This window comes from Bufo gargarizans, chromosome 1, assembly GCF_014858855.1.
Source record: "Bufo gargarizans isolate SCDJY-AF-19 chromosome 1, ASM1485885v1, whole genome shotgun sequence".
Classification (NCBI taxonomy): domain Eukaryota; kingdom Metazoa; phylum Chordata; class Amphibia; order Anura; family Bufonidae; genus Bufo; species Bufo gargarizans.
Genome location: NC_058080.1, coordinates 213,249,921 through 213,271,911, shown reverse-complemented (window position 1 = coordinate 213,271,911; position 21,991 = coordinate 213,249,921). Strand labels below are relative to the sequence as shown.

At 41.3% G+C, this 21,991-nt stretch overlaps 1 protein-coding gene across 2 annotated transcripts in view; it reads right to left on the bottom strand.

Annotated features, from left to right (window-relative positions):
* Positions 1–21,991, bottom strand: part of PRSS12 (serine protease 12) — a 172,704-nt gene that overhangs the window by 119,492 nt on the left and 31,221 nt on the right. Inside the window, exons 2-4 of one of the 2 annotated variants that reach the window (XM_044301239.1) lie at positions 19,279–19,423; positions 10,710–10,882; positions 3,062–3,215 (exon numbers count right to left, since the gene is read on the bottom strand). In XM_044301239.1, the coding sequence (XP_044157174.1) occupies positions 3,062–3,215; positions 10,710–10,882; positions 19,279–19,423 (472 nt within the window). The remainder of the gene's footprint in view (positions 1–3,061; positions 3,216–10,709; positions 10,883–19,278; positions 19,424–21,991) is intronic. The other variant, XM_044301247.1, reaches the window with a different exon arrangement.

Below are 21,991 nucleotides of genomic sequence, written 5' to 3'. Positions count from 1 at the left end.
TTTCATTCTTTATCATTAGGCTTTATAATATGTTATATATATTTGCCTTTTATGTGATTTTATTGTGATTTTACATTGTGCTTTTTATTTTATTTTACTGTTCGGGTTATTAAATAGTTTTTATTTTACTGTCTGGGTTATTTACATTGTATACACGTTTGATTTGTATCCACACATACAGAGTGCCAGTCCATACCATCTTTTTTTATTTCCAATGTGGCTGGAGGACTCTGGTCCTGCCACCACCAAGCCAGCTCCCCATAGAAGTGAATGGGAGCATACCGCACATGCGCAGCCCCCGCTCCCATTAATTTCTATGGGGCTGACGGAAATAGCCGAGCCAGCTATTTTCGCTGGCCCCATAGAAAATGAATGGAGGGCAGCTGCGCATGTGCAGTGCGCCCTCCTTCACTTGCAGGACTCCGTTCTCGATATAGGTGGGGGTCCCAGCGGCCTCACCTATAAGACAATGGGGGCATATCCTAGCGATATGCGCCCATTGTCCATGATGAGACAACCCCTTTAAGCTTGACTGATAGATGCACTGCATTGTGTTGTTTATTTAAAGAGGACCTCTGCCATCAATCCAAAAAGCTGATATATTTATATACTCTAGTTGGCCATGCTCCCCTGAGCATGTCATACTTTCACTTATAAATATGGACCCAGCAAATGGATCTGAATATTTTTGAAACTGCATGTAAATAAAAACGTAGTTTGATCACTGAGTTATTCAATAAAATGTATATGTATATATTTCTCTATCCATTTTGCTAAGGTGCAATCACACGCTTAGTTTCATTATTCATCTGCCACCAGCTGGATATTCTATTAGAAGCTGTGACAGTTATAGGGAGAGAGCTGCAGCAGAAAGAAACCCAGAGCTGTAATAAGGAGAGAGCTGCAGCAAAAGGACACACCCCTGAGCTGCCAGCATGAACCACCAGAGCAATGAATGGGGGGACCTCTGGATCCATATGCGGTACAGGACTGGTTCTAGATTTGTTAGAAAGACATTGTCACATGCTATAGGAGGTATGATTTTCATTTTTTACATTAGTCATGGGACAAGCTCTTTAAATATTTTATATACTTTGCTGTAAATATTAGTTTTTTCTTTTTATATACTTTTGTTGTCTGCTACATGTGAACATGGGCACTTTCCACTGTGTTCTACATGTGAACACATTATTAACTTAACATTTACTAGGTGTTTGCAACACTAAGGCCCTTTTCACACGGGCGAGAATTCCGGACGGGTGCAATGCGTGAGGTGAACCTGGACCCATTAACTTCAATGGGGCTGTGCAGATGAGCAGTGATTTTCATGCATCACTTGTGCATTGTGTGAAAATCGCAGCATGTTCTATATTCTGTGTTTTTCACGCATAGAAGTGAATGGGGCTGCGTGAAAATCGCACAGCATCCACAAGTAAGTGCGGATGCAATGCGATTTTCACACATGGTTGCTAGGAGATGATGTTAGTAAATTGTATAAAGTCAATTTACTGTATTATTTTCCCTTATAACATGGTTATAAAGGAAAATAATAGAATTCTTAATACAGAATGCTTACTAAAATGTTGCTTGAGGGTTTAAAAAATAAAAAATATTAACTCATCTCCTCCACTTGAACGCGCAGCCGGAAACGTCTTCTTTCTTCTTCGATGAGGACCTGCAAAAGGAACATTGATGACGTAATCAGCAGGACCTGTGCTGACGTCACCGTGCTCACTACCACCAAAGAAGAAGAAAGAAGATGATGCCAGCTGCGCGATCAAGTGGATGAGGTGAGTTAATAATTTTTTTAACCCCTCAAGCAACATTTTACTAAGCATTCAGTATTAAGAATGCTATTATTTTCCTTTATAACCATGTTATAAGGGAAAATAATAAAATCTACATAACACCTAACCCAAACACGAACTTCAGTGAAGAAGTTCGGGTCTGGGTACCACAGCCAGTTTTTTATCACACGCATGCAAAACGCATTGCATCCGCGCGATAAAAACTGAACAACGCAACGCAATCGCAGTCAAAACTGACTGAAATTGTGTGCGCACTCGCGTAGGTTTCCCGCAATGCACCCGGGACGCATGCGGAGCAAATCCGGGACGCCCGTCTGAAAGAGGCCTAACTGTGATCAAAGCACTTAGGATAAAAGCAAAAATATATGAGGGGCAGCACAAGGACACTGGTAACTGGTAGCACTTGACAGAGCAGAACGTACCCTATTCCTGGTAATTATACAATCATTATTATTGCTGGTATTGGTACAATATGTCACTTTGTTGACCTATGTAGGTCATCCACGGTTAAGCACAATTCACTGTAAAATACCTGCATTTTATTTAACACACGTTTACCACACTGTTATTTTCTGTGAGGCCTTTATTCCAGAAAATATTGTTCGTTTTCAAACCATTATGTTCTAGTGTGATGAATCAGCACACTTGAGCTATGCTTGAATAATGACCTTTATTCTGCTAGCTCATCCTTCATGTTTAGGTTAGTTATTCATATTCTGTAGAGGTGAAATACTATGACAATGTTTGATGCTTTGTAATATTTTCACCATGAACATTTTCTGCAAAATTATCAAAATGTTATATACACTTTATAATAAATTAAGTCATTTAAAGGAAAAAATATGTCAGCATATTTTTAAGCTCCCACGTTTGACTGTAATGAGTAGAACACTATAGATCTCGGTCTTAATTCCTGAGGGGGTGGCTACCTAAATTGGATGAAGAAGTTTAGCTTTAGTAAGATTAGGATATAGCTGCCTTAACATTGGGGCTCACTCTTGCATTTTTCTCAAAAACATAACCTCTTTTTAAAATGAAGTCAGGCCATCAGCCATGGCAGCCAATTTCTGTCCATGTAATCTATGGACAGGCCAGGTCTGTGAGATTGCAGGTATCTAATAAATAGTGGCTCTGCATTGTGGCATATAGAGGGGCAGGCAGGCTATAAACAGGTGATGATTATACAAACTATCCTAGTCTATCAACTGTTCCCAGAAGACAAGACAAAAAGAGAACATAAAGATTCTACCTACCCAAGTCCCAGCTGTCTGCAGACCACCTCAGCATCTGCATCATCCCACTGGTCATCACATACCGTGCCCCATTGGCCAGAATGATAGACTTCTATCCTTCCTTCAAAAGGAGAGTTCCCCCCCACCAGTCGAGTGGGTATGAAAGAGTCTGTAGCTAAAATAAATGATAAACAATGAGACAGTAGTTTCAATAATAAAATACGTTAAATATCAATGTCAGTACAAGTTTAATTGTATATGTTATATAATAGACAATGGCAATTGAGCTGAGATTGACAAAGTATAAACTGCTAGTGGTCAATGATCACAAAACCATGCTGGTGCACTCTTTATTTTGGGTTCTGAGGTAGGGATAATGGGTACATATACCATTCGGAACCGAACCCGAATTCGGTTTTAACTTTTAAAGTGGTTTTCCACTTTAAAAATCAATAACCGAAGTTATTCAACTAAGTCACGCACGACTTCGCCAATAACTAACTTTGGCTCATCGAAGCCCGTACATTCTAATACTGTATGGAGATGGATCGCCGTACAGCATTAATCCAAAGTTAGGAACGAATCGACTTCAGATGCAACATCCCAAGCTCGCTTCGCTCATCTCTGTTTCTAATGACGGCCACATCAGAGTTTGCATGAGGGCTGGAGAGCTCCTGACTGTTATCTCCAAGTCAGCCATTTGTTAAATACATTTTCCTACATAGATATCAATTGCTTGGATTAGAAGATTTAGCAAATATCATACTGCATTATGTGACCTATAAATTATTTTTTTTATAAATATATATATATATATATATAAAAATACATATAGTGAGAAGGGTATGGTTTAGGATATCTGCCATGGAAACAGTTAAACTGTGTGTGGTAATCCTTGGTTGTGTCCCTGGGAACCGAGAGGTTAACCCAGACACAACATAAGGCTGAGTTCACATCAGCGTTTAGGCTTTCCGTTCTCCTGCTCCGTTATAGGAGCAGGAGAACGGAAAGGACGGATTCGGCACATAACTGAACAGAACGGAGCCTACGGACCCCATAGACTATAATGGGGTCCGTTAGGTTTATGCTCAGAAGATGATTTTGGAGCGGAGACTAAAGTAGTACATGCAGGACTTTTGTCTCCGCTCCAAAATCATCTTCTGAGCGTAAACCTAACGGACCCCATTATAGTTTACGGAGTCCGTAGGCTCCGTTCAGCTCAGTTATGTGCCTAATCCGTTCTTTCCGTTCTCCTGCTCTTCCCCTATAACAGAGCAGGAGAACGGAAAGGCTGAACGCTGATGTGAACTCATCCTAAGCAGGGTTGATAGTCTGTTTTGTCTATGTTAGCCATAGCTAACATAGACAGATTGTAAAATACCTACTGGGACCTGCTTATACTGGAGTGAGAAGTTGGGAGTGAGATGGTCACTCTACCCGGGCTTCGGTCCTGGGCTTCCATAGCCCACATGGGTCGTCAGGGCCTCAAAGCTGAGTAGGGTGGCCATACCTGGAGAGCTAACTGCTGAACTACAGAAGGTATTGCATGTGCCACCCAATACTTGCCATTTGTACCCGTGGGCCGGGTAGCCAGTCCCACGTATAGTCAGGGATTGTCTTTTATATTAGGTGCTTGCTCAGCCGAGCAGGGTTTGTTTGTTTAAGACTATTTGTTAGGGCTATGCTTACATTTAAATACATAAGTGGTAAATAAAAACTTTATCCTGTCTGTGTCTCTGCTTCCTGCACAACTACCGAGTGTCTACCAGAGCGACCCCCCACAATATATATATATATATATTGTGAGGCAGTGACAGGTCTCATATATGAAGGTATGTGTCCCCTAGAATTGTGCAGGAAACCTATTGGAGGAGATCATGGTTTGCTGTGCTACCAAGGTGCCCGGCCTTGGTGGAGTGAAAGCCAATATCTAGTGTGTCCACTAGGATAGATGGTGGACGCTGTTATCTGGAGGCCATTCCTCTCCGACATACAGCGAAAAAATGTATGGCAGGGAGCTATTTGCTATATTTTGTTACGGATGAAGGAACTCCTTTTATGTCCAAAGTAACAAAGGAGTTGGGCAAACTGCTCCGAATCAAGCAGTTACGCACCTCAGCGTACCAGCCACAAACAGATGGGCTGGTGGAAATATTTTCTAAAACCCTAACAAATATGTTAAAAAGGGTAGTATCCCAAGATGAGAAGGACTGGGATATATTGCTGTCATATTTGATGTTCGCCATCTGAGAAGTACCACAGTCCTCAACGGGCTTTTCCCCGTTCTAACTGTTATATGGCAGACATCCCTGAGGCCTGCTGGACATTGCCAAAGAGACATGGGAGCAGGGGCCTACTCCCCATAAGAGTGTAATAGAAAGGCAAAAGGTTTGGCACCCTTGGTATGCAGATATGCAGGAGTGGATTGCATCAGTGATGCCTATTGTGAGAGAACATCTAGCAGAGGCTCAGGCAGTTCAGAGCCATGGGTATAATAGAAAACCCACAGTAAGGACCTTTTCCCCCTGAGATAGAGTACTCGTACTCATACCTACTGCTGAGGGTAAGTTTCTGGCCAAGTGGCAAGGGCCCTATGAAGTTTGGGAAAAAGTTGGAGAAGTTAACTATAAAATATATCAGCCCGGGCAGAGAAAACCAGAACAAATATATCATGTGAACTTGCTAAAGGCGTGGGAGGACAGAGAATCCCTGTGGGCCACGGAGGCGCTGGTCGGGAATATTGTAGACCCTCCAATATTAGTCCCGACAGAGGTCGGAGTAAAAATAGCAGAATCCCTGTCAAAACAACAAAAACGGGAGGTCAAGAAGTTATGATGCTAATTAAATGTCCTTGATTAACTGATCACCAGCAAATGTGACCGCCTCTATAAAACCAGAAGTTTTGGCAGTTTGCTGGTTTGGAGCATTCAGGCGTGTGCTAACACAATGCCAAGGAGGAGAGACATGAGCAATGATCTCACAGAAGCAACTGTTGCCTCCTATTAATCTGGGAAGGGTTATTACGACCATTTCCTAACAATTTGAAATCCATCATTCTACAGTGAGAAATGATGTACCCAGCCAGATACCACAGATGCCCTCCTGAATTAAACTGTATCACCATTAGGCAATGATATAGTTTAATACTGTGGCGGCACAGGAGCCTATGGCTTCCTGCCTTGCCATTCACCTTCATAGGAAACAGGCTACTAGACTTGAAGCCGATGAGGCAGTGTACAAACATCACAGGAACCCAGGTATCTCAGGCTCCAGGCTGGAAGAGGCCTGTGGCCTCCACTGCATATGGCATAGCTGAGCCCGCCCACTTGTGTTGCTCCCACCTTGTGTCAATTTGGATGGGTCACTTTTCTTTTCTTTTTTCCAGGGCCAGTTTAGGTTGCCAGTCCACCCATGGTTACAATACATGTTCTCGTTCATGAAAGTACAAATATAAAAAATAATGAACAATTATGGTTTGTTTGTAAGGGTTGGCAGGAGAAAACAGAATGCAGCAGTTGCCTCTAAACAAGGCGTACGACTTCGGGAACAATGGTGGTCATTTACAATGCCCTTGTACACCAGAATCTGGAGCAAAAAAAGTTGTAAACTGCACATTTAGACACAGGTGGTGTTTTTATGCTGTTCTCACCACTTTCTGAAAAGAAGGAATGGCAGGGTCAGAGAGTGGTGTAGGTGAGGCCATCGGGCAGTTAACTTGTGTAAATGAAAACTGAAATCTACTCCAGCTACCTGCTGGAGTAGATATCAATTTAGGCACATGGACGTCTGGAGAATGCACTTAATTTATAACAAGGCACATGTCTCATTAAAAATTAAGTGCAGCCTCTAGTTTTGCAGGGGATATTAAAGACTGGTGTATAAGGTCAGTGTCTTATAAATTATCCCCAATATTCTTTGGACAAACAAGTCCAAAATGGACATGTTTGGCCATAATTCACAGTGCCATGTTTGGCAAAAACCGAACACAGATTATCAGCAATCTCTCCTCATACCAACTGTCAGGCAAGATGGTAAGAGGGGTAATGATTTGGTTTTATTTTGTAGCCATAGAACCTGGCCACCATGCAGTGATTTAGTCGACTATAAACATCTCTGTATACCAAAGTATTCTAGAGTCAAATGTGACACCCTCTGTCCAATAGCTAAAGCTTGGCCTAAACTGGGACATGCAATAGGACAATGATCCCAAGCATACCAGCATCAAGTTTTTTTAATGGTTCAGACAAAATCCAGACTTTAACCAAACGGAAATGCTGTGGCAGGACCTTAAGAGATCTGTCTATAAACAAATTCCCACAGAATTAAATCTATGCCAGCTCTTACGCCAGAGAACTGGTGTAAATGACGATAAATATGCCAGGGCCAATGGCCCTGCCCAAACCACAAACCACTATACCCTCTTTTCAGGAAAGTTGTAAGGGCATGGTAAAACATCATTTGTGATTTTTTATTTTTTTTGCACAAATGGCATTTGCAACTTTTTAATGTAAGTTTTTTGGTATATGGGATGTTAAATGTTCCCTATTAAATCTGTAGATGGACAAACAATCATAGTAGCGATTGTTCATCCTCTTACAGAGGGGATGATTGCTACATGTAAATGCAGCTCACATAGGCAGGCAATAATCAGAAATTAACAGATAATTCCAACTCATTAAGCTACGACTGAGTGGTTTTTACCACTCGAAAACGCGTCAGCCATGTTTTTACTCTTTTTCTTGTGTCTATAAATCAATAAAGGCTGGATTTTATTAGAGTGTTGAACAATTACCTATATGGATTCCCAATTATGACCTTGTGCATCGGCCCATGTAAATGGGCCCCTGAGAAGCAGAAGTCTCTGACTGACAGCCACAGGCTCCTATGTTTGTACGTATGTGAGTTAAAAGCAGGTTGAACACATCCTGAAAGGACTGCAGCCTTCAGACACCTTGAAAACCTATACAACTGCGATATTGCATGTTATGGAACTGAAACATGGCTTTTCGTTACCCTGTGTAATGACAATAAATTTGAATCAAATCAAATCACAAAAATCAAAATGAGCCATTCTTTGCGGGAATGATACATGGATAAATCCTCCAGCAAGAAACGTGCACCACATCCCTCTCAATCCTGTTACCGTTTAACGGAACAAAGACTTTGAGTCGGCAGACGTGAGAGGTGAACAGCAGGGAGTTGCTGGGGCACTCCTTGTAATGATTCCATTTGATTCTACAAAAGGCACAGCATCAGACCTTAAGGATAAGAACTCTTTAGTCTTCTTTTGATCTGTTACTTAATGGTACAAACCTGCCGCTCTGGTTTTAACGTACAGATCTTGAATTATAAATGATCTCACTGCTGCAGCCCTTGTAATGGACGCAGCTGCATCCCCTCTCTAGGCTTAATTGATCTGTTTGATGCAGAGGAATATCGCCTACTGGGACAGAATGTCTTTCTTAGCCCTTTGACAGGATTGTGTCATCCTTTTTGACTGTTTAGCTGCATTGTATATTTAAACGTAGTGGCTAGAAAGTAAGCAGAGACAAAAAAGAAGACTATACCGAACTTTAAGGGCCAATAAAAGCCCCTTTAACTATGAAAGGGATAATGCTGTACGCATAATTAAAATTATTTTTTTATCTAAATTCAAATTAAAACAAAAGGGCTTGTCGAACTTCAGCAAATGGCATTTATCATGTAGAGAAAGTTAGTACAAGGCACTTACTCATGTATTGTGATTGTCCATATTGCTTCCTTTGCTGGCCAGATTCATTTTTCCATCTCATTATACACTGCTCGTTTCCAATTGTTATGACCACCCTGCAATCCAGCAGTGGTGGTCGTGCTTGGACACTATAGGAAAAAGCACTGGCCTTTCGGGAGGGGTGGATCGTGGAAGTGCACATAGGCATGCATGCACAGCAGCTCCTGTCCCGGCCACCTCAGATCTGCGCTGCAGCCATGGCCATAAGCCCTGGAACCAAGCAGTGTATAGTGCGATGGAAAAATGAGTCTAGCCAGCAAAGGAAGCAATATGGACAATCACAATACATTAGTAAGTGTCTTGTATTAACTTTCTCTACATGATAAATGCCACTTGCTGAAGTGTGACAACCCCTTTAAGTACTAAACGCATTCTACTAGTTCTTATATAGCTAAAGTTTAATCACAATGTCTACGATTTCAAGCCTACCATAGTCACAGCAGCCAATTGTAAAGACTGAACCTATTGTCCCTTGAGAACAAAAGGATGAGGAATCTTGAAGTTTCATCATGCTTTTCTTACTTTTTGTTGTCAGGTAGAGTTGGGACTCCACCGTACACAATGGGTAGTCATCCATCTAATGAGAGAGAGTACACGCCAAAGAGCTGTTTGAAGAGGCCGCCATGCTCTGGTGAACAAACGCATCCTCTTTCTAGGCCAGCGACATCACATTAATTGGTTACATGGCCTAAGTACAGCTCCCTCTGTAACTGAAATAGTGCCCATGACATGTAAAGGGTTACACAGCCCAGACTGGCATGTCAAAGCCAAGCTCTCACTCTTTGCTTCACCGGAGACCCATTCAGTTCTTAGACTTGGCCGCCATAAAAGGGTGAGGGCACTGCCTAAGGCCCCTTAGTGACCGCCGTAAAAAGGCGTAAGTGGAATAGCAAAACAATCTTCACTTTATCGACATAAACAAAATACAGGCAGATGGGACCCGTTTCAGCTAAACAGCCTTTCTTAAACGAGCATGCTGTTCCACTTCTTTTACTTGGATGTATGGGCCTACAAACCAGGATACCAGCACCACCACCTTCTGGAGGGATCATCTCACTGGTTAGCACTGGTGCCTTCCAGCACTAGAATCCAACCAGTGACAACATCAGCATGGAGTTTGTTTGTTCTCTCCGTGTTTGCGTTGCTTCCCTCTGGCTGCTCCAGTTTCCTCCCATATATACAAATTGGCTTCCTATGATATTGACTTTAGTGTGTGTTCGGGGGGCGAGCGCTTATATGGCAGCCAATGACTTCCCAGGGAGTCGCCCCAGCCACATAACCATCCCTGTGAGAAAGAACATTACAAATGTTTGTTATGCAATCTGTAGTAATGGTCAGGGGAGTAGTTATAGGGGGTGCAGAAGTGGCAGTCGCTACCAGGCCCAGGAGCCTGAGGGGGCCCAAAGACCCTTGCGCCGCATAAGAAGACACTGGTATTATAGAAAGTGCATGGTAGTCAGTTATACCTCTGACTGGACAGAAGGGCTTAGGTCAAGAATTTTGAATTTTTGCCTTGCACCAGGGCCCATGAGCCTTTAGCTACTCCCATGTAATGGTAGCAATGTACCGGATAATAAAACACAGTATGTCCTAATGATTAGGGACAGAGGCGTAACTATAATTCATAGGGCCCCATAGCAAAATAAGATGGGACTCCTGCCACCTAGTGTAAAAAAATTAAAACAGCAGTATAAGTATCAGTAATTAAAGTTATGTATAATACCATTGTATATCACAAAACCCACATTATAGCAAAAAGTCAGCATATTGTTATTCCCCACAAAAAAGTACAATGTTTTTGCACGTGACCCCTCCAACCTCTAGGCCCCATACAAGTGCTATAGCTGCTATGGCTATAGTTACGCCCATGATTAGGGATTATATACTATATTTATTTACCGTGTGTAAGACTACATGTAACTGCAGCTGCTAGGTCCTGTGGACACGTTCCACCCTGCCAGATGTTTTTTTCACAAAGAAGTATATTTTCTTCATCACCGCGGCAACGTACATCATTCCAAAAAGATGGAATCACCCCAGATAATGGTATCTTCTTTGCTTCCCCTTTATTGCTATGAAGAAAATACAGTGAAATGTATGGTTTTTATTACTTGTTTAATAATGCATACGGAACCATCAGAAACGATATTACTCGTGGCTAAAAAACAGACACAATAGCGAAATAGGACGTATTGTCAGAAGGTAGATGTTATGTCTGGAAACATATTAGGTACACAGGGGGAGGCGATCTGCACAGACTAAGAAGAGGTGGCTATTATTAGGCCTAATGACCAACGTGAAAACTGCAGGATTTTAGGATTTGTTAAATATAGTGACATGGAAAATTAAAAATAACCACCAAAAATGTAAGTAATTACATTAAATTCATTTAATAAAAATTAAAAATATGTTTAAAAGAAAAGCTTGATTTAAACAATATTATTGTCTGCTGACACATTCTCTTTAATTGTTGTCTCTACCTGCTAAAAGGGGTATTCCGTTTGGTTATTCAGATCAGTGGTGGTCCAACCACTGGGACCCCTACCAATCATGAGAACAGGGATCCCCTTAAGCTCCCCTGAAATGAACGGAGCGTCTGGTTGCACATGTGTGTGGCTGCTCCATACAGCTATCCCCTAGTCATTTCAGGGTTTTCTGCCGGGGGTTCGAGGCCCCCATTCTCATGATTGGTGGGGGTCCCAGCGGTAGGACCCCCACCGATCTGATAGTTATCCCGTATCTACAACTTTAACCAACCGGAATACCCCTTTAATGACATAGAAATCCTATAGATGAAATACTGTTTTTGGGTCCCTCCTGAAGGATCAGAATATCTTCAGTGGTGTGAAACTCTAATGTCCAGCAGAAATCTCTCCTTTCAAGTTCACCAGGAATAAAATATTTACAACATTAAAACAAGTTATATTCATTTTCACTGTAGGATGCTTTACGGTTAAAGGAGTTGTCCACTTTCTGTTTCCCTTAATCACTAACAGATCTCTGATCTCTGGAGGTTGAACTCCCAGCACTATTCGTTCACTGTAGGGGAAATTAAGTACCCATTAAAGTCAACAGGCATCCATGCAATAGATAAAGATGCCAAAGTCTGCCACAGTAAGAGAAATTCGTTATAGTGCTTTCCACTCTGACTAATAAAGAGGGGTCGCAAGGGAATTACCTCAGTCTTTGGAAATGGGCAGTTCAAAGAAGACAGTCTCATTAACTGTCTCAGGTCTTCAGTTTTAGCATGTGCTAGTTTTGCAGATATAACTTTTTTACCTGTTTGACTATCAACATGATTTTTGTAGCGTTTTTCGCAAACAATGCAGGTTTTTGTTTTTATCATCATTTTTTTATGAAGTTGAATTTCTGGTAGTCACATAATGTTACCCTAATATTATACTTTTTGTTTTTATCATTGTATATCAATAAATTTGATATATAATTATGTAGATACAGTTGCAAGAAAAAGTATGTGAACCCTTGGAATGATATGGATTTCTGCACAAATCGGTCATAAAATGTGATCTGATCTTCATCTAAGTCACAACAATAGACAATCACAGTCTGCTTAAACTAATAACACACAAAGAATTAAATGTTACCATGTTTTTATTGAACACACCATGTAAACATTCACAGTGCAGGTGGAAAAGGCATGTGAACCCCAAGACTAATGACATCTCCAAGAGCTAATTGGAGTGAGGTGTCAGCCAACTGGAGTCCAATCAATTAGATGAGATTGGAGGTGTTGGTTACAGCTGCCCTGCCCTATAAAAAACACACACCAGTTCTGGGTTTGCTTTTCACAAGAAGCATTGCCTGATGTGAATGATGCCTCGCACAAAAGAGCTCTCAGAAGACTTACAATTAAGAATTGTTGACTTGCATAAAGCTGGAAAGGGTTATAAAAGTATCTCCAAAAGCCTTGCTGTTCATCAGTCCACGGCAAGACAAATTGTCTAAAAATGGAGAAAGTTCAGCACTGCTGATACTCTCCCTAGGAGTGTCCGCCCTGTAAAGATGACTCCAAGTGCACAGCGCAGACTGCTCAATGAGGTGAAGAAGAATCCTAAAGTGTCAGCTAAAGACTTACAAAAGTCTCTGGCATATGCTAACATCCCTGATAGTAAATCTACGAGACATAAAACACTAAACAAGAATGGATTTCATGGGAGGATACCACAGAGGAAGCCACTGCTGTCCAAAAAAAACATTGCTGCACGTTTACAGTTTGCACAAGAGCACTTGGATGTTCCACAGCAGTACTGGCAAAATAGTATGTGGACAGATGAAACCAAAGTTGAATTGTTTAGAAGAAACACATAACACTATGTGTGGAGAAAAAGAGGCACAGCACACCAACATCAAAACCTCATCCCAACTGTGAAGTATGGTGGTGGGGGCATCATGGTTTGGTGCTGCTTTGCTGCATAAGGGGCTGGACGGATTACTATCATCGAAGGAAAAATGAATTCCCAAGTTTATCAAGACATTTTGCAGGAGAACTTAAGGCCATCTGTCCACCAGCTGAAGCTCAACAGAAGATGGGTTTTGCAACAGGACAACGACCCAAAGCATAGAAGTAAATCAACAACAGAATGGCTTAAACAGAAGAAAATACTCCTTCTGGAGTGGCCCAGTCAGAGTCCTGACCTCAACCCGATTGAGATGCTGTGGCATGACCTCAAGAAAACGATTCACACCAGACATCCCAAGAATATTGCTGAACTGAAACAGTTCTGTAAAGAGGAATGGTCAGGAATTACTCCTGACCATTGTGCACGTCTGATCTGCAACTACAGGAAACATTTGGTTGAAGTTATTGCTGCCAAAGGAGGTTCAACCAGTTATTAAATCCAAGGGTTCACATACTTTTTCCACCTACACTGTGAATGTTTACATGGTGTGTTCAATAAAAACATGGTAACATTTAATTATTTGTGTGTTATTAGTTTAAGCAGACTGTGATTGTCTATTGTTGTGACTTAGATGAAGATCAGATAACATTTTATGACCAATTTTTGCAGAAATCCATATCACTCCAAAGGGTTCACATACTTTTTCTTGCAACTGTATGTGATCTGCACTCCAATATGGTCTGGGTGCTCATGAGAGAAAAGTATTCTGAGAGTAGGAATATCCACGGCACTTCAGTCAAGGTACGGTATATACAATTATCTTTAATGACTAAAAGAAGTGTTCACATCACTTGTTATTCCATATCCAGGATAGCGCTTTCCCTCTTGCCACCAATGAGATCCCGCTGATAAAGGTCTAATTCAGACCTAAACGTCCGGGGATAATAATTTGGCTAATACTTTTTTTTCTACTCCTGATGTGTATAATACTGTATGGAATAACAAGTGATGTGAACACTTCTGGTCATTAAAGAGAATTGCATATACCTTGACTAAATTTGATATATATCAGCGTCAGGTCGTGAATAGCATTACTACAATGATAAATGGGGGGAGGGTAAATATATATAATTTTTTTCTACTATAACTGGGGCTGCACAGTACCCAAGGTACAGTGGAAATCTGCCCTGTTGCAGTAACAATTGCTCCTGTTAGGGCTGCACTGCACCAGCAGTCTCCTAATAGTAGCATCCAGCAATCATCTGACCAGATTCTATTCCCTACATCACAATTGGAAAAAATGGCACTTTTTTATTTTAGAGGTTGAATTTATGTTGCAAGTAAATATAGTTGGTGACTTAAAGGGAACCTGTCACCATGAAAATGCGAATTAACCTGTACGCAGCATGCTATACTGAACAAATTGATACAGTATATAGTTTTATGGGGAAAGAGTCAACATAACCTGTATTTCATTCATTTACATTCCTGATCATTCTGGGCTGTGAAGTCAAGGAGTCGGTCCTATCCTCTATGACTTCAAAGCCCAGAATGAGCAGGAATTTTAGTGGATGAAATACAAGTTTTACTGAATCTTTTCCCACAAAACTATATGTCAATCTGCTCAGCTCCTCCTGCTCTATAACACGCTGCCTGCAGCTCAGACACCAGGCTCAGTGTGGCAGGTTCCCTTTAGTAATTTTAGCCTTAAAGACTGGTAACATTTTTCCCTCTCTGTGTTCCATCGGCCATATCTTTTAAAAATTTTATTGAATTTAGCTGTATGAGACCTTGAATTTTGCAGGATGACTTGTAGTTTTTATAGGAAGTTGAAACTATTTTGGGGTACATACCATGTATTACATAAATCTTAGAATCTCAGATTTAAAATATGACCAGAATTGTGGCTGTAGCCAATTACAGCCTAAGAAATGGTACTTAGAAGTACCCCCACACAAGTACTACAACCACACAGCCCTGAATAGTGTTCAGTCTAAACAGTATTGTCCTTTCCTGCCCGCATCAACACTGTTCAGGATAATCAGTAGGCGGGTTAAAGGGGTTGTCCAGGATTTTTGATATTGATGGCCCGCCCGCTTCAGTGGGAACAGCGCTGCAGTTACCAACTCTGTCCACTATACAATGGATGGAGGTGAGTAGTACTGGTGCAGGAGCTACAAGGTAACAGCTGAACAGTGAGTGTGCAGGGAGCCGGACCCTTCCCGATCTGGTAGGCCATCAGAATAAAAATCCTGGACAACCACTTTCTGCACTATTTGAGACCGCTTCCATTTTCTCTCCCTATATACGTTTATATAGCTTGGGCTTTAAAGTAAAACTAATAACCAATATCAGGGTTGTCGATATCAATGTGTTCAGCGTAATCTGAGTGAATGGTTGGGGGGGCATACTGATGTTGTGCACTGAGGCTGGATGACAGTGACAGTTCTAAGGCAGGGATGGCTGGTGATTTACTAATTTTGTACCTTTTTAGGAATAGGAAAAATATTATTATTAGTTCAGTGCTTTCAATGCAAAAAGGCTAACAAGAATGACATATTCCCTGTCATTTTGTCAAGGCAGTCCAGTCTGGTGTTATCACAAAGGATGGTCAATTGTAGACACTTTGTGTTCATTAAGCTTCGTGCATTAGGACATGGTTATAAATCAGCAGCTGAACTGCAAATTATTTTAGGTCTCATTGTATCAATAAAGTGATTTCTCTAAAAGGGTCATTGCAAGTAGGAAACAGAACAAAAAGTCACTGTGTGGTTTATAGCCAATTGAACTCATATACTTGCTTTATTTATTGATATAAAGCTTTCTGCTATTCTCCAGAGCTCCAGAGCTAGGTTTTCTGTCTGGCAGTGGTCCAAAAATCTGGATCAGTTGTAATCATAGGCTGAACATATAAGCAAATCACACTTTGAAGATGTGCCATAATACTATAGACCATTTCAGAATGTGATGGTGATTTACTTACAGTTAATTACACTACATTATTTTCTGTTTATTTTTAAGGGTTAGCTTTAAGGAGCCTGCAAACCAGTCTGTACAATAAAGGAGGTTCAGGAAGAGTGTAATGTAATACAGCATGTCATCAAGGCCATCCATAGTGCTTCCAAGTGTTGTGACTGCACAATAATATCATGAATTGTTTTCTCAAAACAAGCAATGCTTCCAACTCCCCTATCCATGTGGTTTATTGTTTTACTTGCGTGACAGAAGGAACTATAGAAAATTGTAACTTAAAGGGAACCTGTCACTGGGATTTTGTGTATAGAGCTGAGGACATGAGTTGCTAGATGGCTGCTAGCACATCCGCAATACCCCATAGCTCTGTGTGCTTTTATTGTGTAAAAAAAACCGATTTAATACATATGCAAATTAACCTGAGATGAGTCCAGCGTGAAGGAGCCCAGCGATGAGCGTGCTAGCGCATGTTCATTGTCGTAATAGTGTTCCTTCCCTGTGCTGGCATTAGCCTCAGGGAACGAACTGCGCATGCGCTAGTGCGCGCATCGCGAGGTTATGGCGCTCTAGCTTTCTGACGTCGGGGAGCAAGGAGGAGATTCTGAGGATGCGTATGTATCATTTGCATATGTATCAAATCGTTTTTTTTACACAATAAAAGCACACAGAGCTATGGGGACTGGGTATTGCGGATGTGCTAGCACCTTCTAGCAACCCATGTCCTCAGCTCTACACACAAAATCCCGGTGACAGGTTCCCTTTAAAGGGGTTGTCTGGGCTTTTACTATTGATGACCTATCCTCAGGATAAGTCATCAATATCAGATTGGCGGGGGTCCGATACCTGGCACCCCGCAGCTGATCAACTGTATGAGGAGACGGTGCGCAGTAGGCACAGTCAGCAGCAGCGGACAGGAAGATAGAATAGAGACGGCGCGTGCAGCTGATCGGCGGGGGACCCTCGCCTATCTGATATTGATGACCTAGCCTGAGGATAGGTCATCAATAATAAAAGCCTGTAAAACCCCTGTAAGGATGTATGGAATAAATGATGATATTTTAACTGCACAACCAACACCTGAGGCACACATCCTGAGTGAATGCAGTTGTGATCTTATTCATTCCCTATATAGGTCATCTGCTAGAGTTAGACAAGAGCATGAGTTGTCATTTTCCACCCACTCCATAAAAATTCTCTATGTTTCTGTGAATGTTTTTGGACAACCATTATAGCTACAAATTGTAGCTCCCACATGGGTTTAGATCGCTGTTGTAAATTATCCCATCAACGGCTTTTATCCAATCAATTGCAAAAACAAGTGTTTGATTCACAAACTATATTTGACCTTCGTTAACCATAAAGTAAAGAAAACAACATTCATCTTTCTAAAGTGGTCTAAAACTCTGAACTGCTAGATTTCTCATCATATAGTTATAGCAGTACAATTCTTCACATAGAAATATTTCATTGACACATTTAAAGAGTATTTGCACTTTACATAAATATGACCGGTGAGTTAAAAGTGCCCACTGAGCAATGTCTGTCCTCCTGTTAAAGACGGAAGTGAAGACGAAAGAGAAAGTGAATGAGGCTTCAGCAGTAAGGAGAGACAGTGCTCAAAGAGTGCTTCCAACTCTTCATTTTAGTGATTGGCGGGGGTCTCAGCACTTGGACCCCCAATAATCAAAATCTTGTATTTGGCAGCAGCTACCACTAGGGGACACTTCAGAGTTTTTTTAATGTTATTTATACATAGAGCCCAGTAATTACATTATCTGGTTTAAAAAAAAAAAACAGGAATGAATGCTTTAAAATAGCAAAAAATACAAAACTTTTTATTCCCAAACAGCCTGGTACAGATGCTCCGTCAGTCCCTCTCGTCTTAAGCTGGCCATACACATTAGGGTGGGTTTACAGCATGTTTTTGCCATCCATTTAATGTATATGTTGGGGGGAAAAGGAAAGAAAAGCATGGCGCATCCCGTTTTTCAAGAGTCCGGTAACGTATACATTTTTTTTTTTACAATGGAACTCTATGGTCTATGGTGAATAGATACCACTTTATGGCATTTGTCTGAGGCGTTTGTTTAACATATACATTTTTGTATACGTTAAACTGACGGAAAAAACATGATGCTGACTCCAGCCTTATACTTCTATCGGCCAAACCCACCGAGAATGGTAGGTTCAGCCAACACCCTAATGAGTGGGGAGCTCCTGACTCTCCCCGACAAATTATATTGGATAGGCAAAGATTGGGCAAAATTAATATTTTTGCTAGAACCTTTTGTTCTCCAGTGAGACACGCAGCCGCCAGAAGTGTCTGGCAACGGCTTTCTCTGCTCTAACCATAGCATACACAGACAGCTCTGCCGAACGTGTATGCATATTGTGATGCCAGAAGGGAGACAGGAGAGATAGCTGAAAGTTTGTTCTGCCAACACCTACTGAATGTGTATGCCCAGCTTTAGTTTGCAAGCGGCAGCATATCAGCAATTAGTGGCCTCAGCAGTCACGTGCCGTACTACTAGCATCATGGCTCTCATCACTATCCATTGATGCCAGTCTTTTAGGTACAGCGCAGTACTGACCAAATATGAAACATTGCCAAAAGCTGGAATACTCCTTTAAAGGGGTTGACAAACAATAAGTATTCTACAGTTTTCAAACCAGCACCTGGATCTGAATACTTTTGTAATTGCATGTAATTAAAAATTTTGCATAGCCACTGAGTTATTCAATAAAGTGTATCTGTATAGCGCCACCTGCTGTTAGTTTTTTCTTATTTCTTTGACCTGCTCAGTGAGAAGGCCGCACATGCTCAGTTTCATCCTTCAACTGCCTCCTGAGCTGTGATAGGGAGAGCTGAGACACGCCCCCTTAGCTGCAGTGGAAAAGACACTCCCCTTGAGCTGTCAGCTTGATATCAATCTAGCAGAACAATGAATGGGGAGATCTGTGGATCCATGTGAGGTACAGGGCTGGTTCTAGCTTTGTTAGAAATAGATTATCATGTACTATATGATGTCTGATTTTCATTATTTACATTAGTCATGGGATAAACCCCTTTAAGTCTTGGATGACATATAAACTAAATAACAACAATGAACCAAGTTCCTGTTTGGGAAACTTACCTAAGTTCAAGCTGACGACATATGACTGATGCATCATTATCATCCCACTGGTTGCTGCAGATCGTTCCCCAGGCACCATTCATATAGACTTCTACTATACTTCCCTCTGACTCACTTTTCTGGCTCCCCCGCAGACGCACTGACCCTGTTAATTGTTGAAAATGCATTTAGATGATGTAGTAGAGCTACACAAAAAGGCATCCTGCTGTGTGCGGAGATGTATTTATTCCCCAGATAGGGACACTCTGCTTCAGGGCAAATAGTTTTTTGTTTCACAATTACCTTGAAGGGGAAAGCTATAAATTGTAAGGTCATGAAAAGGATTTTGGAAGGAATGTTAACTGAACATGTACTCAATGGATAACATTGAGCAGTTAACCTTAATCTGAGTTTCAACTTTAAAATTCAGAATTTATGCAAACTTTACCGATTTTTTTAGACTGAGAGCATGAAATAGTTTCCTAGGCATCCAATAAAAATCAACTCAAAATTTGCACGTTGATTTTGGGCGTTATCAATTTTGTCCTGAATATATTTCCTGCCATATTATTATAATAGTTGTTGTGTATCACAGGCATGCACATTTTGGATCAATAAGTCATCCAAAAATGCCCTCGGAAATCTGGCAACACTTCATTTAGATATTTTTAAAATGTATTAGGAAATGAATAAAGTTCTAAAACTGGCATCAAAACCCATGATATGAAAGCTTATTGATTAACACTTCTTTTATAGCAGGCTATTGTAGATAGCACAAGTTTCTTTTATATCAATACATCAATCAGGAATGCATTCAGGCTGCAGAATAATGTCTCTATGTGTTGATTTTTAAACAATATATATAATCCCCAACCAGCAGGCATCCGATGTCTTAGTACCTTGAAAAGGAACAGAATGGCATTCTATTAAATTGTCAATGCCTTCCATGTTAGAATCAACTCATTGAACTTGATAGATAACACATAAACCAATTTGTAGACTGTCATAAATATCATCGTATAATAAATAATATGTTTGGGAGCAGGGGCACATTTCAAGTTTTGTGCACTTAAACAATAAAACAACAAAGTAAAACTCCAGATCAATCCATATTTTCCTATCAGTTAATCACTCCTCCTCCATTCACCCACCCATATAGTTGGCAGTGTTGTAAAATACAATACATACATAGCCAAAAGCATGTGGACACAGGAATATCACTTCTATATAACCACGGGCATTCATATGGAATTAAATCACAATAAACACCAAAACTATAAACATTTTCATCTATTATACTATTACTGCCTAAGGGTACTTTCACACTTGCGTTTTTCATTTCCGGCACTGAGTTCCGTCACAGGTGCTCTATACCGGAAAAGAACTGATCAGTTTTATCCCCATGCATTCTGAATGGAGAGAAATCCATTCAGTTTGCATCAGGATGTCTTCAGTTCAGTCGTTTTGACTGATCAGGCAAAAGAGAAAACCGCAGCATGCTACGGTTTTCTCTCCGGCAAAAAAACTGAAGACTTGCCTGAACGCCGTTCAGAATACTGGAATGCCGGATCCATGCGCAGATCGGTAAAAATGAGAAAAAATGTACAGGACGGATCCGTCGGTCCGCATGACAAGCGGAGAGACGGATCCGTCCTTGCAATGCATTTGTGAGACGGATCCGCATCCGGATCCGTCTCACAAATGCTTTCAGTCAGCGGCAGATCGGGGGATCCGGCGGCCAGTTCCGACGACGGAACTGCCCGCCGGATCACACTGCCGCAAGTGTGAAAGCAGCCTAATAAAACATTAAAAAGCAAAAAAAAAGTTTATTAGGTTATAACCGATTAATAAACAAACCACTAAGCAGCATGGGGACGAATGATGGCATAGCGAACGCTCCTCCCCATGCTGTGGAGGAGATCGCTGCATGTAATAGTAATGTAATGTAATAGTGGTCTCCTCCACTAACGAGCAGGCAATTGCCAGGAACGAAAGCTTCCCTCCCGACAATCGTCTACCACATCGGGCTGTGTTATACAGCTTAAATGTTTGGCACTTAGCACGCCTCTTGTTTGGATGCTCAGCTGATACCAAGACTAGTGCCACACACCATCTAAATGGGTTGATCATTAGACCATGGAAAAAAAAAGTCTAGTCTTTTATGTATTTGCACTCATCTGGAGCTAATGGCAATCACCTCTGATGGTGGGTGACAGTAGATCATGACCGTAATACAGCTGCAAGAATACAGACTATTTAACAAATAAGCGCACCTAATGCCGGAGTCAATGGGCAGGAGGTGGGTGACAAACACCACTTAAGTGCCCTCCTCCCAGATAGGTAACTGTTACGATTTCTGTTCATTTGTTCCATTGTATGCCATGCGGGCTGTGGTGATGTGTACCTAGGGCCAAGGATCAGTGTGGCAGTGCACTGTTGCTTCTATCTTGTGCGTACTTTGTGTTGAGAACATGATTTTTGTATATGTCTCTCCTCTCTGTTCTGTCCAGCAAGGGGTTAATTGCTCTTGCTTGCTGTGTGTTCTGTGTTCCATGTAGAGGTTAATCCCACTTTCTAGTTGTGTGCACCTGCAGTTGTTTTGAGCTAATGAGCTCAGCTATACTGTATGTTCTGTATGTTCCAGAGACCTGCGTTTTAGGCCTCATGCACACGACCGTTGTTGTGGTCTGCATCCAAGCCACATTTTTTCTTCAATGTGGCCGCAAAAGATGCA